This window comes from Coffea arabica, chromosome 1c (assembly GCF_036785885.1).
Source record: "Coffea arabica cultivar ET-39 chromosome 1c, Coffea Arabica ET-39 HiFi, whole genome shotgun sequence".
NCBI lineage: Eukaryota > Viridiplantae > Streptophyta > Magnoliopsida > Gentianales > Rubiaceae > Coffea > Coffea arabica.
In genome coordinates, this window is record NC_092310.1 from 43,889,695 (window position 1) to 43,911,660 (window position 21,966).

At 36.3% G+C, this 21,966-nt stretch overlaps 1 protein-coding gene across 4 annotated transcripts; it reads right to left on the reverse strand.

The window, feature by feature from the left end:
- Positions 1-215: 215 nt before the first annotated feature.
- LOC140004246 (protein CHROMATIN REMODELING 5-like) lies at positions 216-21,923 on the reverse strand. Of its 4 annotated transcripts, XM_072070238.1 has the most exons (32): positions 21,662-21,893; positions 20,440-21,202; positions 20,265-20,332; positions 15,858-16,304; positions 14,815-15,039; positions 14,587-14,670; positions 13,756-13,815; positions 13,578-13,681; positions 13,284-13,335; positions 11,910-11,973; positions 10,371-10,464; positions 10,163-10,250; positions 9,947-10,081; positions 9,104-9,295; positions 8,953-9,020; positions 8,171-8,264; positions 7,952-8,076; positions 7,795-7,858; positions 7,223-7,435; positions 6,192-6,434; positions 5,977-6,087; positions 5,666-5,752; positions 5,184-5,366; positions 4,817-4,897; positions 4,499-4,732; positions 4,071-4,226; positions 3,769-3,946; positions 3,480-3,661; positions 1,392-1,745; positions 1,208-1,301; positions 853-1,089; positions 216-765 (listed from the first exon to the last, which is right to left on the reverse strand). In XM_072070238.1, the coding sequence occupies exons 2-32, from the start codon at positions 21,068-21,070 to the stop codon at positions 668-670; spliced, it is 5,046 nt and encodes a 1,681-aa protein (XP_071926339.1). In that variant the 5' UTR covers positions 21,071-21,202; positions 21,662-21,893; the 3' UTR covers positions 216-667. The 4 variants fall into 4 exon arrangements, with proteins under 4 accessions (XP_071926339.1, XP_071926260.1, XP_071926286.1 ...); XM_072070159.1 differs by having other exon boundaries at positions 216-1,089; positions 21,662-21,923; XM_072070185.1 differs by having other exon boundaries at positions 216-1,089; positions 21,620-21,893.
- Between the last annotated feature and the right edge of the window lie 43 nt (positions 21,924-21,966).

Consider the following 21,966-nt stretch of genomic DNA (forward strand, 5'->3'; position numbering starts at 1 on the left):
AGTAAAAAGCGGAGGGTAAAGACAATCCGAATCCCAGGCAGCACACCGTCGAGTGATTGAGAAAAAAATGACACACCAATGAATGGAGTGTGGGTTACTACTAGGCGTGGTTACAAGTATACAATGCTCAACATTTAGGTGGTAGCTCCCAGCCTTGACACAAAGATGCATTAGACAATAGCAATGGTAGAATGACAGAATACTAAACGCTGCTCTGGTAAAATAGAAATTCATATTGAATAATCAAAATTGCATAATGTACACTTTACATACAAAATGTCATTCCCATTGGTTTTATAGCAAATCACCATGGGGAATCTTTTTTCGCCTATTGCACTATGTACTAATGAAAATGAAATTAGAGCCACTGGACTCATAAGAAAAGAAAATTAGCAAAAAGAAAAGATAACTAGAAAGATTCCATGTATTTGATTGGCCAAGTCCTGTCCTACACATCTTGAGGGATCCTCAAATTATCTCTGCCTTGCCACTGATTAGGAGGACAATTTTCCTCTGAAAAAGCAGTCCAAAATTTTCAAAACACGGGAAAAAACTATCTGCAAAATTTGTGGTCCCCCGGACAGACAGTTTCCGGCAAATATCCAAAAGCCAAACAGCTAGGAAAAAACTGCCCACTTTGCATTGATCCTCAATCATGCATGAAATCCTACTTGATACCCGACGAGAAACCATGTCTTGGGGGGAAGCCAGCCTGATGCGTTCTGAAAGGCCTCCCATTACTGAAGTGTCTGTTGTCTGACGGAGCTGCACCAAGAATCCCAGAAGCGTTTGGATCAGGTATACGCGTACCATTACTTGAGAGTCTTTGATAAGGAGACTGAACAGGCTGACCTTGGGATGCATCAGCTTCAGCTCTTCTCCGTCGTTTCCAAGCTTCAAATTTTTCTGTATCAATACCTCTGTCCATTAGAGCGGAGATCTGATCCCCAGGTACAGAACCATTCAAATGTGAAGGCCCAACTCCAGTTAGCGGTTGCTCCTGTTTAAGTTTGGAATATATCTGATGAAGCCTCTCGCCTGACAAATTTGAGAAGCTGGAGACATAATTCCATAAGCGTGTCCTCATCCCTGTGAACATAAAACAATTAGTACCAGAACTGCTGGAAATGCAGAAAATAACGATGTTCATCCCCTTGGGGACAAACTGGAAAGAAGAGGATAGGAAGGAGTTTAAATACAAACATACTCTCTTTTTTATATGGTCCCTCCTCATATTCCAGGACAACTTGGTCAATTCTCCGTCCAAGAAGCTGTAAGTAATTCCGAATTTTGGAAAGCACCTGATATCACCAGATATTAAGACAACCTTCCAATGCTACATCAAGAAGAGAAACATGAGATGAAAGACAGTAATTAAGTGCTAAACCAACCGTTTCTTTGGGGAGATCGGCACTGGTACTCTGCAACCTCTGTAGACGTTTGAGAGTTTTTTCCTCATCAACCATGACATCTTCACACCATTCCCTCCATTTCACTTCCTTGAACTGTTCATATACTTCTTCATTATCAGACATCTCACCTTCCTCTTTAACTAAAGGCTCAACTTTATGAGGTTTTGCAGCTTTGGCCCTATTTGTCTGAAAGTTCTGACCAGGAGAATCAGATTTCCCCTGTCTGCCTTTTCCACGAGCTACTGAAACATTTAACAGAGCTCCTTTTTGTTTCTTAGAAACCTTACGACCCATTTTGATGTTAGAATCCTTGCCGCCAACAGCCACAAGTTCCTGTTAATGAGTATAGACTTAATTACATAAGTTGACTGATACTTAAGTTGCTCCAAATGCAACCTAAGAAGGCATGAGATCAGCTACAAAACTTCATAGCAGTATAAAGTAAGAGATGAGGCCTCAGGAATTTGACAGTTTGATTCTTGGAAACCGGCAGTATAAAGTAAGAGATGAGCCTTACGGAATTTGACAGTTAGATTCTTGGAAACCAAACACACAGTTGACAAATAAAAAGACTTTAGCCAGATAGTGAAGGGCTCAGTTCAATGGCCAACTTGAATGTGCAGTTTCAGAGCAAAAATACTACAGTGCACTTTGCAGCCAGATTTTGGACAAGGGTCATACAACATTTTGGGTGCTAAGATTGAGCCATGGGGGAAAAAGCCCTTAGATGTTATAAAGGGCAACTAGGAGAACCTGACAAACTAGCTAATTAGAAAGCAAAGTTGATCGGCCACATTAAGTTACAGGTCCTTTCCTGTAGACAATGAAAATTTCAAAAAAGAAGAAAGGAAAACATTTTCAGATTCATTATTTTAGCATTCTGTTTTGTTATTTTTAATTTTCAGTTAATAGAGACATGCCATCTTTTCCTGAACTACAAATTTCAGTTAACAAAAGTTTCTGCACACCTTTTATGCTTCCTTAGGTGCATGGTGCAAACAAGCTCTAGATGTGGAGCCTAAAGGTTTTTAGGAGTGATTTCTAGAGATTTCCTTATTTCTCCTTCTTGCTTCCAATTCAGTACAGTTCTCCACAATTTTCAGCTTTTAATTGCTTACCCATATTGCTAAAGAGTGTCTAAACAAACCCATCAGCCCCCCTTTAGCTTGCTGCGGCTTCATACTCCGTGCAACCTTTCCTCCAACAATAAGCATGCCACAAAAGCTTGGAGTAGTAGCTCAGGAAGGTAATGATCAAAATACCAGACATACAAGAACTATGAAAGATTTGACAAACCACAACGAAAGATCAAATATAGCAGAGTCCCACTGTCTTTTTCACACGTGCATGTCTAGAACCAGCAATCTCAGATGTCATGGAAGGCATGAGTAGAAAAGCCCCAATTAAATAAATCAACAGGTTACTACTCAAAGATAATGCTTTTCCTCACTGCTTTTCAATCAAAGAATGGTCCAAAAATATCTCTGTTCAGTGTGAGGTAAAAACATTACAATTGTTTCTTTTGATAAATGACGAGTGATCCCGTATTTAACCATACATCAACGAAAAACAAATTTTTTATCACTACATATACGAGTACTTAAATCGTTTGATGTTGAATACATCAGTACTTTTCTCAAATTTACCAACCAATATGTACGTTGTCTTCCAAGAAGAATAACAACAATGAAGGAACAAACTATTCAATCAACGCATTCTTTGACATTAAAAACACCAGTGTTTTTATCAAATTTATCAAGCATTATCCACATCATCTTCCCAACAAAAATAATGTCAATGAAGGAACAAATTGGTCAGTCAATCTTTACTTTTTGGTAAGAATAAAAATTTTCAACGACCTATAATAGAATGGGAAATAGACAGGCAGGAAAAAAATGAAATTCTTCCAACATATCTAATATCTGCTTTCCCTTTTCCACCAGCAGTAGAAAAAATGAATCAGTCAATTAGATTATCCAGTATCGAATCAACACCAAAACAACAAAATGCTGAAAGGATGAAAAAGCTTGATACTAGCATTGCTGAGTTACAAATGATATAGCCTACCATTTCCAACAATTGTGAACCTCGTTCCTTCAACTGAGGAGCACGTGGCAAGAATGTCTCATGGTGCTGAAGTTCCACCGGTGCAATCTTTTTTGAAAGACCAAGTTTCTCATCTAATCTTATTTTCTCCCAATTGCCAAAACCATGGTAATGGATTCCCAAAAGCAGCCTTGCATCATCCTCTGATAAGATGAAGATGCATATACGCATCCATCACTAAATTTTCACCAACAACTACAGATAAGGATAGAGAAACTCTGAAAGACTAAAAACCCAATAGAGCACTTACTCTGGTTCCAGCCACAACCTTTGGACCACGTGGCTGGTTTGAGATAAGCCAGTGCTCGGAATTGAGAGATTGGATCTTCATACCGGCTAATGCGCTTTGCTAACAGTTGAAGCTCCTCAACGCGACTTAGTAGCTCATCTGCTTTTACAGGGACTCCAAAGAAATCCAACAAAGGACCCTACAAAGATTAAAGATTTCATATATTAGCTTATGACAGGTTTGCAACTCTCAGAACACAAATCACGCATCATATAGGCAGGAATCAAAACTTAATAATTGGTAATGATGATAAAGGAACCAACTTTTGGATCAAAGCTTTCTGCTTTCATTGCTTCTCTACAACCATCGATCAGAGCATCATAAAGTTCAACCTGTGCCTCAGTCGGAGCAGCTTCAACTGCTCCGCCAACCTCTCCCACTATTAGGCTGATCTGGCTGTCATTCCCAAACTTTTTAACCTAGTTGAAGAACAAATTCAATAAATTACAGGTATAAAACCATCATTCTGGAGGAATAGGAAAAGGATAGTAACAGGGAAGTAAAGAGCCAAAAACAATTCATCTAAGAAGATAGTCATAAGGCACATCAAATCAGAAAGGCTATCAACGGATCTTAAGCCGCCAGGACATTTCCCAAGCAGTGCTATTAACCAAGAATATGCAAAATACCAGGATAATACAACAAAATTCACCAGACCAGACTACAACTGTAACGATACAAAAGAGCTTACTGCACGGAAAAATCGGGTAGCATCTCTCTTGGACAGGTTCCCATAGGACCAGCCTCTTACTTGAGCAGTAGCACCCTCAATGACAGGTGGTGAGTAGCCAGTATCTGCCTTGCGACGCTTTGATAGCCTTTCCTGGGATTCCATTCCCCTTTTCTTCCTTTTGTTGGTACTTTCAGGAGGATTTGCCTCTGCATAGCTCTTAATATTCCGAGCAGCACGAGGAGCTAGAGCTTCCTAATTTCCACATCAGCAGTAAAATAAAAGCAGCATCGGTAGAGGAAAATCAAAATTAAGCAAGAATGGCAATCACATGCATACTTCAGCTTGAGCAATTGCTTCCGGCTTTATCATGCGGCTCCAAAAACTCCCATCATCTTCAGCACTGCAGAAATTTGCAACCTGAATGCAGTGGCAGAAAAAGAATATGAAGCTAACATGTAATTATAACAAAAGTGTACAACTGTTGGCAGAAAAGGTTGAGGCCAAATTGAGAAAAGAACAAAATGAACTATACAAAACATGGTTGCAATAGGAAAAAAAAAAAAACATATCAAGTAGAACATTGAGATGACTTTCAGATCAGAGACAGAAAAGTGACAGGATTAAAGAAACTTTAAAACCACCGATATGATAAACAAAAAGAAAAGATCTTGTAGTCATCTAAACCTTAAGCAGGCACACTTGCCTTAAAAGCACTGAGAAGTTCGTGTCCTTCCTCCTCACCAGCTCCCGTCTCTTCAACCTTTTCTGCTCGTTCAAGAATTTCATCAATACTCATATTTAGGAGCCTCTTTTTGCTTTCTTCGTCATTTCTTTCTTCTTTAAATAATTCCTCTGCTCCAAACCTCAAGATCGCCGAAAGCTCATTCTACAATCAACAAACCAAAACAAGGTCAAGCAATTACGAAAGGGGCTATACAAGACCAATTTCATTCTACTCCTCCCATCCTCCTCTATCTGCAGGGGCAGATGTTGAGGTGGGAGGGCTGGAGGAAGAGCCTTATTCAAGAGGTTCAAAACAGCACATAGAAATTAATAACCACAACAACAGAGGTTCATTCTCCAAAAAGCTAGAACACCAATTATTTTCTAGAAACCATTTTGCTTCATATAAAAAGTAAGTAAAATGGAGAACAATCAAATTGAACATTGATGAAGCATACGCACTTTGTCAAAAGCACTCCCTTTCTTTGCTTCTTTCTTCTCCAATCGACCCTCAGCATTTAGTTTCTGAATCACCAAATGATCAAGGACCTACATACAATTTGTGAATATAATAAGAAACATGCGCAATAGCACAACAACAATAATTCTGATTGATGAGTTGACTGTTCTATGACAAAGAAAAACATATAACAGATTATCATAGGACAAGCGCTTGCAGCTTGCATGTACAATCTGTGTCTAACAACCACAATAAAAGTTGATGCTATACAATGCAATCCAAGAGCAAGAATATAGACTTAAAATTGGTGTACCATCTTCTTCTTAGCCCTCTCCAAGATATCTTCCTCCACACTCTTACTTGTCACAAACCGGTAAATGTTAACAACTTCTTGCTGCCCAATCCTATGAGCTCTACTCATTGCCTGATCCACAAGGTTGATACATAAAATGACAACAAACTTTAAAGAACAACCAAAAAGTTAAAGCATTATTATGCAAAAGGAGATGTGGAAATCTCAATAGAAACCTGCAAGTCATTCTGAGGATTCCAATCTGAATCAAATATGATAACTGTATCAGCTGTTGCAAGATTAATACCCAGGCCACCAGCACGTGTAGAAAGAAGAAAACAGAAATCATCACTTCCAGGGGCATTAAAATGGTCCATAGCCTGCTGCCGCAACTCGGCCTTTGTACTACCATCAAGCCTTTGAAACTGGAACCCTTTAAATGACAAATATTCTGCCAGTATATCCAGCATCCTAACCATCTGTGCTTCAAATAGATCTCAAGTCATCTTGTGAATCTGAAGATAATGAAAGATGGCAGCATGGGAAGGGCCAAAAATGCATGCCCTAAAACAATAGTATACTCAAATCCAATCTCAAACAACATTATGTGAAGGGCTAAATTAATCACATAACCAGAGATCCAAAATTCCACACAAGGCAGTTGTAACTTTAACCGTATGAACAAGCAACTCTTACCCAAGCATCGACTTACTGCATCAAGCATCAATTGCCAAAGCAAGAAATCCCCAGCACAGAAGCAAATTGATAATTCTATCTAATTTGTTCAATATTATTTCTTATCAGTCCATGTTAGTAACTAGTGACATACTAGATTCACTAATCCTTCGGTAAAATACTAAAATGCAGACGCACAAGAGATCAAAATGTGAATCTGAAAACTTAACAGTTACTACAAGACAAACCTTAAAGATACAGAGTCAGATTTATATCTGACATTAGCATCAATAAGACATGGGAAGCTCAGAACTTGTGATGTATAAGAGTACCAATTTCATACATCTCAAGATTTTTATTGCCAGCCAAAATTGAAAAATACTAAGAAAAATTATTTCATTATAGGACGAGAGCCAAGTCTGATTTTATCCAAGTTCAATTACTTCAAGATTGAGCAACAATGTTCAATTCAAAATCAATTTGGGCTAAAAACAACTTGCAATGCAGCCCCAAAAGCATAATAAATAAATATACAATTCCATCAAGAACCATGCCTAACCAAATTATTGAATTTGAATAATGATCTGCTAACCTGAGAAAAAATTAAGACACGATGTTTGGTCTCATGCAGTCTATTCAGCAATTTATCAAGTATAACTAGCTTCCCACTGCTTAGCGTTATTCTCTCCAGCTTAGCGCTACTAAAAAAGTTTGTGTCCCCACCATAGCCATGGTCTGCACTTTCAAACAAAAATGGATGATTGCAGCATTTCTTCAACTCCACCACTATATTTAAAAGTGAAACCTGCAAATTTGGAAAACATCAAGCCTGCTGCTTTCAGACGAAATAATAACCACTAAAAAAATCAGTATAGTTCTCCATTTTTAAGTAAAAAAGCATGCATCATTGAGCAGATATATTCTCTATTTAGAACTCCAGAGATTGCGCATCAAAGAAATAGAATAAAACGAAGTAATCATGCCATCAATAAACCGGAAGGTGGTTGAAATCGCACTGAAAAAGAAACAGCACTGTAAATAGGAATGAGTACACCGAAATGACAATAAATATATGACAAATGGATGGAACCATTCAAATTCAAACTTGCTTTGTGCAATTTGATTATCTAAATCTCTTCATTGTAATTGGGTGTCAGAAGTGACCTGATTTCCACGGACACCTTTATTCAAATCATGGAAGTTGCGCTCCAAGATCCACTTATAGTACCTAAATATACAATAAAGACCAAGAAACCCATAAATCATAAGACAGCTGCATGTCTTATCAGGAAAACAAGATAGGTACAGGGAAGCAGCATACTGTTTCTGGAGTGGAGACATCTCAACCCTTAGTATGCGCTCAATCTTAGGAGGTAAGGACTTCTCAACATCCTTGATAACTCTTCGAAGAATGTGAGGTCTCAATTCCATATGAAGATTTGCAAGCTACAATGAGATTTGGCATGGGCTTCAGATTAATATAAATCAGCATTTTAAGAAATTAACCAAAAAGCTCAGTACAATCAATGGAAAATAGTACCTCAATTTCATTAAATGAACTAAGATTTTTGTAGTTTTGAACAAACTCATCCTTACTAGAGAACTTGTTGGCATCAAGAAAATGAAGCAAAGCCCTGTGATATGATAGATTAACAAAAAAATTAGCAGGCACCCATACACTGAAAATATACGGGCAGAAAATAGCTGGAACAGCCATGAATTTCTTATTAGAGGGAAGGTGAAGGAATGGAAAGAGAAAGCCACTTTCTTGTGCACGTTTGTGTAACAAGAAAAATTGGGAGGAAAAATGGGTAGTTAGTTGTAGTTATTGAGAATATTGTTAGTAACTTACATTTTTCTTCCAAAATCCTGCAAATTTTGCAGGACACATAAGTCCAGGAAACTGAGGGAAAGTGTAGGAAAAATTTATATGTTTCCTGCTAAACAAACACTCAAAGGGATAACCAACTTTACTTCATTCTCCCACACTTTTCCTTGTAAACAAACACTACCTACACCCAAACAAATTCAAAAAAGAAGACTGTTGCTGGTTCTGTTTGGGTGAAAGATAAGCTAATGAAGTCAAACCCAAATGCTACCGTCCTCAAAATGTCAGGTGGACGACATGTACAATTTGGCACAGAGGAAAGAATTAATCTATCCTCAATTGCTCTGTTCAGTTAAGTCACCGCCCAGTGAATCGCTTTTAATGGTCAGATCTAACATTTCCTACTTGAATTTAACAGGGTCTGATAAACTGAAGGAATATGATCTACAAACTTCAATAAACAAATGGTTGTTAGGCAATGTTAAGAAACTTACCATAGCTCTTCCACACTGTTCTGCAATGGAGTACCAGTAATAAGCAACTTATTCTTCGTGCTAAATTCCTGTCGAGTCATAGTGCAGAGTTATAATAAAACAAACAAATATAGTAACTTATGCAATCACACTGTCAAAATATTATTTGTACCAAGAGTGTTGTATACAGAGAAGCTTCACTGTTCTTCAGCCTATGTGCTTCATCAACCATGAGATAATTCCACTTAATTTTTGAGAGGACAGCTTTGTCCTTCAGTAACACCTCATAGGTAGTCAAAAGTGTATCAAAATTTATATTCCTGCCAGTTTTCTTTTCATTGTAAAATTCATATTGCTGACAAACCTGTAATTCCATAGAAAATGCAGGACAAATAAGTATTAAAAAGATGATACAAAATGACATTCCTGAGCGACATAAAGAACTATTCCATTGTGGGAAAACTCAGGGACAAACTACATAAATCCATCTCCGACAAAGACTAAAATTAAGAAATGTCTTTTCCAGCAGAACCATTTCATGTTATAGTCTGATATACTCCAATTTGTCGTTAACAGAAAGCTCATATCCTTCACCACCAGAGGCCACTCTTAACATTCTATGATCACTCAATGTATTGTCAGATGATACACATTTACTTGCACAGTATCGCTATCAAATTCCCTAGCTCAAACACAGAAAAAGAAAGCTTGCTGTGAGTGAAAAAGAAACCTTCACTGTCTAGTTATGACCACATGGCAGTCACAGGAAGGACAGGCTAACACTAGGACACCTGAGATGCATTTCTACTAGTAGTTCTCTTTAATTAGGAATTAGAGCAGGTTTTCCAGTGACGTTCGGCTAAGAAACAGAATTCTCAGCAGTGAAACCATAGTTTATGGACCTGAATACCATGAACTATAGAAAGAAAAAATTGCTAGTATCCAAAACTGAATCGATTTCCAAGTGGCTTGTCCATTTTATTATCAAAGAAGTAGGATAAGTAGCTGAAGATACCTCACGGCTTGCACGGGTTCCAACGTACACAATAACATTCATGTCAGGAAGCCACTTTCTAAATTCTTTTGCCCAATTAGACAAAGTTGATAATGGAACAACAACAAGAAATGGTCCCTGAATTTGCTGCGCATTCTGCAAGAAACAAAGGATAATTCTGTTAGAGATGATAAAAGAATACTAAAAAAGGACCACGAGAAAGAATATGCAAAGTACCTGCAGAAATCCAAGCATGGACACCGACTGGACAGTTTTACCAAGACCCATTTCATCCGCTAATATAACATTTGTATCATTTCTCCAGCTATTAAATGAAATATTGAACCAAAAAAAAAAAAACCACTGCAAACATGAGTTTACAAGTAAACATAAACACGCCTAATCCATTAAATTGCATGTCAGACCACAGGTGCCAAAATCTTACCTGTTAACAAGAAAATTCAGACCTTCAAGCTGATAATCTCGAAGTTTTCCTCCTTTCAACCACTCAGGCTGTTCATCAAGCTTTCGCAAACTTCCTAATAGAGTAACCATTTTTGCTCTAACTTTAGTATTAATACATGAGACAGACCATAACAAGTTATAAATGAAACACGTAAGAGAACCACATACTAATTAAAAATAAAGATTCATGTCTAACCTGCAAGAAATACCATACAAGCTTTAAAGAAACTATCATATGAATAATGGCTAAATATTGCTATTGATTTGTCAAAAACATGCCACTTTAATATTTGTTGTTAAAAAAAGCTTAATAAAACAACAGCATCAGCGGCCAGGAACAATAGAAACTATACACACCACTAAAAATTAAAGCTTCTAGAAGTTATCCAAACAAAACAGACAAGTTTCGAAATAGCTAGTTTCGATATCACAATCCAGAGGTCAAAAAGCGATGAAAATGTAAAATCTAATATCTATAAAGCATGTGAGTGAACATCAAGATTCTGTTAGTAACAATATAAGCCTTTTAATTAAAATTCGAATGCCCTGCTCATAACATCAAACCTTAAAATTAAAAATTGAGAAAGAGAGAAAGCACCAAACCTTAATTAATATGGCAGCAACCTTCAAGCTTTTGCCATATGCTAAATATGGTGTTATATTGCACAATGTAATGTATTAGTTCTATTGTGATAACCATCTTCACCTTGAACACTTGAAAATTAATCACTACCCTATTCCCAGGGAATGCAAATTAAAACTACAATTCTCTTGCAGAGTAGATTAAAATAATTCCCCTGGTCATAAAATCGAAACTAAAAATATTTTCCACCAACCACCTTCATACTATTGTCATGCTAAATATGGTGTCATTTGTTACATCATGTAATATAAGTTCATCTTCACATCGGACACTTAAAACTCTAACTGCTCATGTAATACTAGGCTACCTAAAATACAAATTAGAGTTACGGTTCCGTTTGCATGGTAGCTTAAAAGAATTCCAATATGGAAAACTAACAAGGTCATAAATCACTTTTAAAACAAGTGACAAAAGTGGAAGTACGACATTATATTCCCAGAAAAATAGGAAGGATAATAAAAAATTAAAAAAAGGCCAAAAAACTCAGCAAACACAACTAACAAATAAAGTATAAAAAGGGAGCATCATAGTTTAGCACAGTACAGCTGAAAATAAAACAAGACAGAAAAATTGCTTTCCATCCCAATTGTCTCCCATGATTTCATGTTAGCTATAATCATTTTTGCTACAAAAATACATTTTCCCTTTTAAACTTCATACCATTCACATCCAATTGGTGATTTTTTCTTTAATTAAGATAAAATTTTTTCCAACTGCAAACACATTGAAGCCAGACACATTACTAGCCTCCCCAAGACAAGATCAGAGAAAGAAACCGAAAAAAAATGGAGAAGGAAAACGAACTGTAAAGCAAGAATGCAAAAGTCAGAAATGATATTGACAAAATAAGCTAGCTTATATACAAAACCATCACACCTTTGCTCTTTCTGCGCTGTAAATCCACTGTTGCTCCTTGGATCATTATAGCAGCCTCACGGGTCTGTAACCAATAAGAGCTTTTCATTACACATAGAATCAGTATAAAACACACAAATCAAAAGCAAAAGAAAAAGAGAAAACAATCACGACAGATATGCTTTTGCCGATCTAATTGCTAACACACTCGAGTGCAATTGAAAAAATTGGAATATTTTAATAACACTGCCAAATTCATTTCCTATGCTGGCTATATACAAGTCAAACAAAAGAAATGGAATGAAGACATGCACTCATCTAAGGGAATGAAGGTACACATGAATAAGGAGAATTAAGTCACATATTCATATGGGAAGCCAGAAAGAAGTTAGTATAAACTAACAGAGAGGGAGCAAAAGGAAAGCAGAAAATAATATGTTATTGTCCACATTTGACAGTGATATGCAAAATTGCAATAGAGCAGTATCATAATTGCACCATGGCTTAAAATCAGCATTTGATGTCTACATTCTAGGGTGATTGTTATATGATTTCTTAGATATTCTGGAATTAGTTACCTTATGAAATAACTTTCACAATCTAGATGAGATAAAACCAATCGTCCCTTATCACTGATAATAAAGGAATTATCCAGCTAAAAAATTGTCACTTTGATACTATATTGACCCAAAAGAAAAAAACAAGGTGACAAATATCAGACATCACATTCAGGAAACATCTCATAAGAATTTCAGATCCAACAAAGGATCAGAACTGACAATCAATATACAAGTCAAAAAGTATTTCAGCCAATAAAAAGGTCTTAAAAAAATGATGTTAATTATATTTGATATGAAGAATAATCACTCAAAAGTTGCACTGACTTCATTGGAAACTTTTTCAGGACTTTGATCAACTGTTAAATCATTAGAAAATCAATTGGAGATTGTACATTACAGCTATTGTTCTTGATTAAGTGCAATTATTGCCTCAAGATTAGGACTAGCTCTTCAAAGTCCAAAAAACAAGCAATTTTGTTACCTCAATTTTAAAGTTCAAACAAATCCTGAAATGAGTTCAGAAAAAAGTCTTTTACACACTATTTAGCAGTGAAAGTTCCTTTCCATACAAATTTTTTTAAGGGAAATGAAATGATTCAAGTAAAGATGGACAGAAATAAGATAACACATAAGAAAATTTTCAAGGATGCAAGCTATGAAATCAAACTAAACAAGCAAACATATGAAGTGGAAGCAATGAGCATAGAAAAGTTTAATGCAACTCAAACTGAGATTAGACAGTTCATAAAACTGATGCCGTCATCACCCTTACCACCTTTTAAGATTGGAAGGAAAATTAAACAAAACCCAACATTATATCTTAAAGAATGCAAACCTTGTATTCATCGATAGCATCTTGAGCAAATGAAATATCAACATCCTTCTCCCTACAATAGTGGAACAAACCCAATATGTATTTAAATCCAGACTGAATGGTGAAAAAAATGATAAATAAACAATGACTGACATAAAAAATGCAGCACCAACAGGAACCCACTGAAGATATACCATCTTTAGTAGTCAACATAAGAACACAAGATGGGGATCAACACCCTAGAAAAGTCATTAAAAAGTTTTACTTATTTCACCCTAGATGATAAACTCCAGAAAATGAAGCATTCAAAATTACCAAGTTGCTTCAGCATACGACAGTCCTTGCCATTTAACTAAATATTCTGGCACCACATCACCGGAGATATCTTTGGTGATTCTTTCAGCAATGATTCTCTCCACCTGAGTTTCAATTACCCAATTTCATCATGAAAGGCTCACAGATGTTCACCTAGGAAACTGATTCTGAAAGTTACCTGACTATTTTGCTTGATAATGTCCAAGTCCATTTCCTTGCTCACATCATTCACCTCAATCTACCAAAAGTAGAATGTGATAAAAGAATTGAGGTAATAAGAAGAAGTCAGAAGTTCTGGAAGTAGAATCAAGACGAAAACATTATGTATCCAAACTTAAACAATTATTGAAGAAGATAAAGATTAACAATCAATTCAACCTGGGACGATGTATTGGAATTATTCAGCGTCCAGACACTTCAGTAGACAAGCATAGACCATCTAAGTAGAAACTAAAGGCTCCATCATATAATTTGTGAACATTATAGCATTTCCATACAAAGCTAAATCATGTTAGATAAACAAGTAACTTGTCCCAGGTCAGACAACGTTTCTTCAAAGAACTCTAGAGTCTAAAAAGGAGGGATCACTAATGAGTCTAAAAAATCAGTATAAGTCCATTTCTTGATTCTAAGCCTTTTTTCAAAGAGTTAGATGAAAACTTAAAAAAGCAGCAAAAAGACAAGAATTAATCCTCAAATAAAAAGGAAAACAATTAACATGGCAAATTCCGTCTCTATATTCAATATTAATCAACAAAACCATTTTTGTCAACACTACAGAAGAAATTAAACATATTAAACTTCCAATGACATCCTTTACCAAATAGCAATTTTAAACCTTGCTGTTGAGATAGCATTCCATATAAAATGCATGAAATGAGTTCACTCACCAAAGTTCATCCAATTCGTCCAATCGCATAAACAAATATTCTCTTTAATCAATAGTTTAACATCAATATAAATATTCTGCTTAATCAACAATTTACATCAATATACTGCAAGAGGCTACCTCTTCACGAGATACTTTCTTCCGGTACCTCACATCTTCAGTAACTTTTTTGGTATAGTTCACAACCTTTTTAAAACCACTGAGCTGCAAATAAAAAAGGTAAGGAAAGATTAATAAGCTGTTGGCTAAAACTGCCATATTTGAAAATGATTTTCAAATAACACAGCATCTCATAACAGTAATTATACCAAACTAGAGTTTCCAATAATCGTAAATCTAATGACTAACATTTTGCAAATCAGAGAATGATTTCCATTGACAGTGCAAGTGTGACTGGCCTTTCCATTTTATCAGAAACTCCATCTGATTCCAATCTGGTTCCGAGTCAAACAAGTGACTTAACAGAACAGGTTCTGTTGATTTGTTGTTCCTTAAAGCTTCCTCCGCCATGCCCTTTGGCTGATGCCACAATACCTTTTCAATTATGTCACCATCTTCATCTTCAAATTCCTCCTATCATTGACCAAGTAGATAACAATAATTACTCAAACCTTTCCAGATACACTGGTGATACAAACAAATATACCATAAAAGAAAATCAATGCTGCAAGGCCATCTAAACCTCAAGAACACACAGACATCATCATTACAGAAAAAGAACATTAAAAGCAAGAAAACAGAAAAGGTTGATTATCAAGATCATCAGAAGACACCAACTGCTAAAAGAAAGCTTAAACCTTTGCATAAAATCGCTGAAAAGCATTCAACTTGTAAATAGGCAAAATACAGGCAAATTAACCACACTCAAGAGTTCGATAACCATAGGTACAAACTCAGATGCAGCTAGGAAAGCAGCATGAAGGGGACTAAAAGCACTCCTAGATCCCGACCACAAAAGAAAACTTATACAATAATAATAATAATAATAAATTCTGTACAAAAGTTTTAAAAGGTGTTATCAATAGTTGGAATAGAATTTCAAGGACCCATAAAAAGATAATCAAATGTTGTTATTGCATAACAAATGAACAACAAAGAAAAACAAAAACAACCAAAATGGTTGCCATTATTCAATGTGTATTTCAGCTCTTCCAATCGCCTTATAAAACAAAGCATTAGTCCGACCACCAAGGGACACTAAGCTCAATGATTTCAGAAGTTATAATCAGATTACCAAAGAATTGAATAAACTCTCAAGAACATAAAAAAAATTTAGAGACAAATCTAGAACTCCATATACTAGTGTCAAACTCATAAATTGAAAGTCACAAAACTAAGAAATCAACCAGGAAGAAAAGTTAAAAACCTTCCATTTGAAATCACATGTTTACCTTCTGGCCCTTCTTTTTCTTGCCTTCATCAATTTCTTCACTTTCTTCACTTTCAGCATATGATACTTTACGCACTGAGCGACTTGAACTTCGAAGTTCGTTGATCCTATTAGAACTGCTAACTGATGCTGATCGACCGTCATTCTTCCTCCGGATCTGTGTGCCTCTCCTAGTCATGCTTCGGAAATCCTCTTCGCTATCATTCTCTGAGTCCTTTTCCGATAACGATTCTTCATCAATTGAAATTCTACCTCTTTTTCGCCGACTATATGACATGACTGGTTTAACTTGTCTGGTAGACTTCACACTTCGTCCACCCTTGCTTTTTTGCCTGGCCTTCGGCTTGCTATAATACACATCTTCTTCATCTGAAATATTCAGATCATCCTCATTCTCATTGTTATCAGATTCATCAGACTCTTCAGCACCCCAGTCTTCATCTTTTTCCTACAGAGAGATGCAAAAAAATTACTCAAAAAACATTTACATCTTCATTCTATACCAGAACAAAATCTCTTGTGCTGTCAAAAGACAGTTGGAGTGCACAATGCTAAGCATCTTATAGATGCCCGTTTTTCAGACTGAACATAACTAGAAGCAGACGAATCACATCTCTTGTGCTGTCAAAAGACAGTTGGAGTGCACATTGCTATGCATCTTATAGACGCCCATTTTTCAGACTAAACATAACTAGAAGCAGACGAATCACATCTCTGTTTCAATCATGAACAATTTGGCATCTTATTCCAAACAACTTCAAAAATTAAAATTATAGGAGACTAAAAAGCGAGACCAAATGAGAGATATTAGGTCAAATTAGAGAAAAATCATGGAATAACAAATTCCTTACTTGGGAGGCAAATGTTCACAATTTACTTAACCACCTAATATTTATAAGTGCTTCAAGAAATTTGACACCATAGGTTCTCGCATTTTAAATATATGCAGCTAATAAAATAGGACAGCTGAAGTTAGAAAACATAAGGTGTGAGCCAAAAAGTCAATATCTAGCCTTCTACCCAAATGAGTTGAGTGAAAAGAGAAAGACAACAGGGCAAGAAAAAAGCCAGTGGTCGTGGAGCAGTTTGATCTGTTTGCACATTTAATCCCTCAACTGAATTCATGTAATCCCAGAATTTTCAACTCTTCCTAACCAGTCTACTCCCTAGTCCTCATTTAGATACAACGCGTGAGTATGATATCCATGATCTTTGCCCTTAAAAAACCTTTAACCCTTGTTTACCTAAAGTTCCTAAAATGGCCTTGTTAACATTAATCCAAACATAACAGCAGTCATCTCAAAGTATTTTTCCCTTACTCACATGGACATATAAATCACAAAAGCACCACAACACAGTACACAGTTACATGCAAAGGTGAGCAGAAAATACAAATCCAATAACAGCAAAGACACATTAATCACACAGAAATTACAAAGAAATGAGAGACATGCACACAAACAGATTTTACAGGTAAAATAGACCATGCACATACAAATTACACGTGGTACAAATACACAGCACATTAGATAACATAAATTGCAAGCTGTCAGACACTAAGACTGATGTGTCAGCATGTCTGCACCTGTTTACAGAAGGAGGTTATTTGTTGGGCTGGGGCTGGATAGAGATTGAGCAGCATAGGAAACCAAAAGTGGTTATTGGTGAAAATTAACAGTAGCTGATGGTTTCAGGTTTGGTTTGGAAAGAATACAGAGCTGAAGAGGGGAATAAAGGGGTGCTTCTGGAGGCAAATCGAGATTGGGAGCAGAGTTGCAAGCCCAAGGGGAATTTAGGGGTTAATAGTGCTTGATGTTACCATTGCTCGAATATTAGTATTGCATAAGGCATGTGCATCAAAACTAGGAAAGGGTAATACCAAAAATTTAGACACTGTATAAATGTAGTGAAACAAGTACATTGTTGTAGTGTAAATAATTACTTGTCAAATTTGTAATTTGCATTCAAATTGCAATATCAGTTTAGTGAAGGTGTCATGTGGAGGCAAACAACAAAAGTAACCATTCAACATATGTCTCTTTGAGCTTGTAAATAACATCCCATATGCAAACAATTTACTCCCTCAGTTTCTGCTGTGCTTTGCTTTTGGTAACCCAAGTTCTCTTTTCCTGCATCCATGTTTTGCATTAATCTTTAAGCGTATTTGAACCCAATGCAATTTCCATATACAACTAGTTTTGCAGGTTTATTACTCCCCAAGTCATCTATTAATTGAAAAATGGACATTCTGTTAATAGATTTAAAAAAAAAAAAAAAAAACCAACAAACAAAAACGGTTACAGAATAAGATTTTTGAACAACAAGCTCTTATTCCTGGAATAACCATCAGACAGGAAATACAGACTTGAGCAAACTTAGTTGAAATTTCAAAGCTACCAAATGTTAGTAATATGCCAAAAAGATCAATTTTATAAAAATTATAGACTTCACAGAATTCAACAGTACTCTTTTTAAGGAGTAAGGAAACTGTTCTTTATAAAGAGAATGCTTTTGTTCTTTATGAAAATTCTCGTGTCATGCCTTTAAATGCAAATAGACCTTTCCATTAGTTTCTAAACAAATGCTGATATCCTTCAAGGATGTGAGTTTAACAACACCAATATTCCAAGATAAAAAGGACTAAATGCCCAAACTTTTTATTGCAAACAAGATTGAGAAATAGTAAGCTATCCAGAAGTAAGCTATCCAGAAGTAACTAAAAAATTTTAAGCAATAAATACTCTATCATAGTGTAACCAAAAAAAAAAGGCTAGCAATAAACATATCATAGTTGCGAAAGGTGTCGTGAGGATCAGTCGCAGACGTGGGTCTCACTAGATGGAGGGACACATAGGACAAAGAACAAAAAAGAAAAGTGGAGAAGGATGAGACTAGCATGTGGAAGGCTTTTTCAAAAAAAAAAAAAAAAAAAAAAAAGTAAAAGGATAAAGGGTATTTTATGATTGTACTGCAAAAAGAACAAAAGAAAGGCATAACAGGAAACTCTGCAGAGAAAAAGGAACATCCAAAGGTTGTGACAGATGTACTCAATAAGGACAAGAGTAGAAAGCAGAGTAAAGAAAGGAGAGAGAAACATCCCTAGGAATAAAGGGTACTTAAGTGTCTATGGCATTTCAAAGCAAGCAAAAAATAGGATGCCGACTCCATGTGTGTCTTCACTCTTATATAACTCAAATGCAGTCAGCACTCCCAAAATTTCGTGCAATTGCCATGATAACATGCACCCACATATTCCAATATTTTATACAAACCCAAATTACATTGCAAATCAACAATAACCTGCGTACATTAAAAGTATTGTGCCTGTACAAATTCCTCGCCTGGTAGAAAAAGACAGACAAGGTGCATGCAAATGTGCCTTATCGTCTGCCTCATGCACCTTTAAAAACTAGGACTTCATCCCCATGTTGTTTTAACTTGTAATAGCAACAAATAACTATTATGTCCAGCTCCAGTATAATTCTCAACAGAATAATTGCAGGGACACTGAAAAATAGGTTTTCAGAGGATCTAGTAATCAAGCACCCTACCTTTATGACACTTTCAGGAAATAACTTTATCATTTAACTTCCCCGCATAAAATGCCTGATAGCAATAATGGTAAGGAAGGACGAAAATCGTCTGATGATTACGAGATTTAAAATATACAGATAGCCTTAAAGACAATGCAGTGTAGAACAGAAAGGCACTAAATGAGGGAAGACAACATCATTAATTTGAAAACATAGAAGACCTTTTCAATTTAAAGAGTCATTAAAGGAGGGAAGTGTAACTGTTCTTGAAAAGCATTCCAATGACCAACTGATCATGAAGAATACAAATTTTCTAATTCAAAATTGTCTTTTTGACATTCTCATGACATGACAAGCATATATAGCATTTCAACTCACATATTCAGCGGATAATCATTTTAGTTGCCTAGAGTTGCTCAAAGAAAAAGTCAAAAGCAAATAGTAGTTTGTCTTTTTAGTTTCCCATTTCACTATTTGAATGCTCCATCACGGTTTCCTTTCACCTTCCAAGAACAGAACACCAACATTTCTCAAAATTGCAAGTTCATGATAACACCTTTTAAACCCAGACCAAAGAAATTGGCCAAACAAAGCAATTTTGCACTTTACCGATCACAAAACTTACCTATTGATATCACACAAAATACTTCTACCATCAAGGTCTTTAAGGCAATCAACGCCCACAAAGCTAAATCAATTTTAAACAATTCTTCAACATATGAAGATGATAGAAAGCTCAATATTAAACAGAGCAATAGGTATCCATTAGTAACAGCAGGTCAAAGATCCAAAAGGAAGTCCACATCCTACAGTTAAGAGAATAATCTATCATCACGAAATTGTGTTGTTAACTGCATTAACATAGAATAAACAACCTTGCCTCCCCTTCGTCCTCTTGTGGCACCAAAATCTGGATCAAAATCAGCATCATCCGGATCATCTTCTGCAAGCAATCAGAAACCAATAAGACACTGAATGGTTTACTATTGGAGTTACATGCATCATAATAGCAATATTTGCAAAGTTGCAATAGTTTAAAAAGCTGCATACCATCCCCTTCATCCTCATCGTCCTCCTCATAATCAGCAGCATCATCATCATAATCAGCCTTTGAAGACTTTGACTTTGTAGATGCATACTTGTTAGCAGTAACAGGTCTGGGTGGTGGCTTCGAACTAAAGCCACTGGAGCGATTCAATGCTCTGTGATGGAATGAGTCACTCTGATCATCACCATCCTGCTCATAGTACTCATCAGACAACATCTCATCCGGAGGGACACTCTGACCCTTACCCACTTCTTTCCCATTATCACCATCTTCCAACTCATTGGCCTTATCTTCCTCTCCATCAGATGATTCATCTTCAGATCCTTCTTCATTTTTGTACTCCGAACCACTCTTTGACTCTTCTCCCGACTCCAACACACCGCGGGACTCCATGGGCTGACAATCCTTCCAAAAACTCGAACCCCATTTTCCAGCCACAACTGTCCTCCTTGCAGGCGGTTGCGTGCCTGCTAGTCTACTATTATCTTCCACAGCCACCTCATTATCACTCGAAGTGGCTTCCACTTCATCATTGTTTCCTATTACTCTATCCATACCCTGTTCCTGGTCTTTCTCATCCAATACCCTTCTCTGTTCTATGGTTTCATTCGTATAATTCCTATAGAAAGCCATTATTGCTCTCTCGCATTTAATTCCTATATACTCACTTCCCACCACTTGCCAATTAATGCACGTACGCTATAACCAATCAATCAATGCTATATCCTTTGTTAGTTCCTCCAAAATCCCTCCAAAATACACAATCTGCACACAAGAAGTCAATATATAGCTGTTTAGCACGTAGAAATCAAAACATACCTAAAACATTCACCCCCCAGAAAAACATTTGGATGCAATTCAAAAAGGCATATGCAGCTGCAATTCTAACTCTGCCCACCAAAAACAGAGCACATAATAAACACAACCAAACTCACCATCGTAGAGAAAAATCATACCCAAAAGTACGGTCAGAGTACCAGGTAGTTCAAATTATAAACAATAGACCAGAAATATTCAAAAAAATGGATCGCTCAATGAAACACCACTCTATAAGCAAAAGAAATTCAACCTCTTCGGAAAATAATAACTATCTATAAATTGTGCAGGATAATCCTAACTCCATACCCGAAAAAAAAAACCCTAATTCACCCACAAAAGCATCGGAAAAGCCTTGATTTATACCAAAAAGGAGAAAATGAACCCATTTCATTAAAACCCGCCCACCTCCGACGAACTTTCGACGAATTGAAGCCGAGAATTGACGAAGGAAAGCTGCCAAGGTTTTACAACCTTTTGCACGCCGGAAAGTGACGTAAGCGGGAGAAGCAGGAGAGCAGCCGGCGGCGGAGAAGGGAGGTAAAAAGAGGAAGGAAATGAAAAACGGCGTCGCTTCGTTTCTGAAAACGGGAGGTTTTTTTTCTTTTTTTCGTTTTCTTGATTTGGTTTGGTTACTATTAGTTGTTTTTTATCTTTACACGAAATATATATATAAATATATATATATATATATATATATATATATATATATA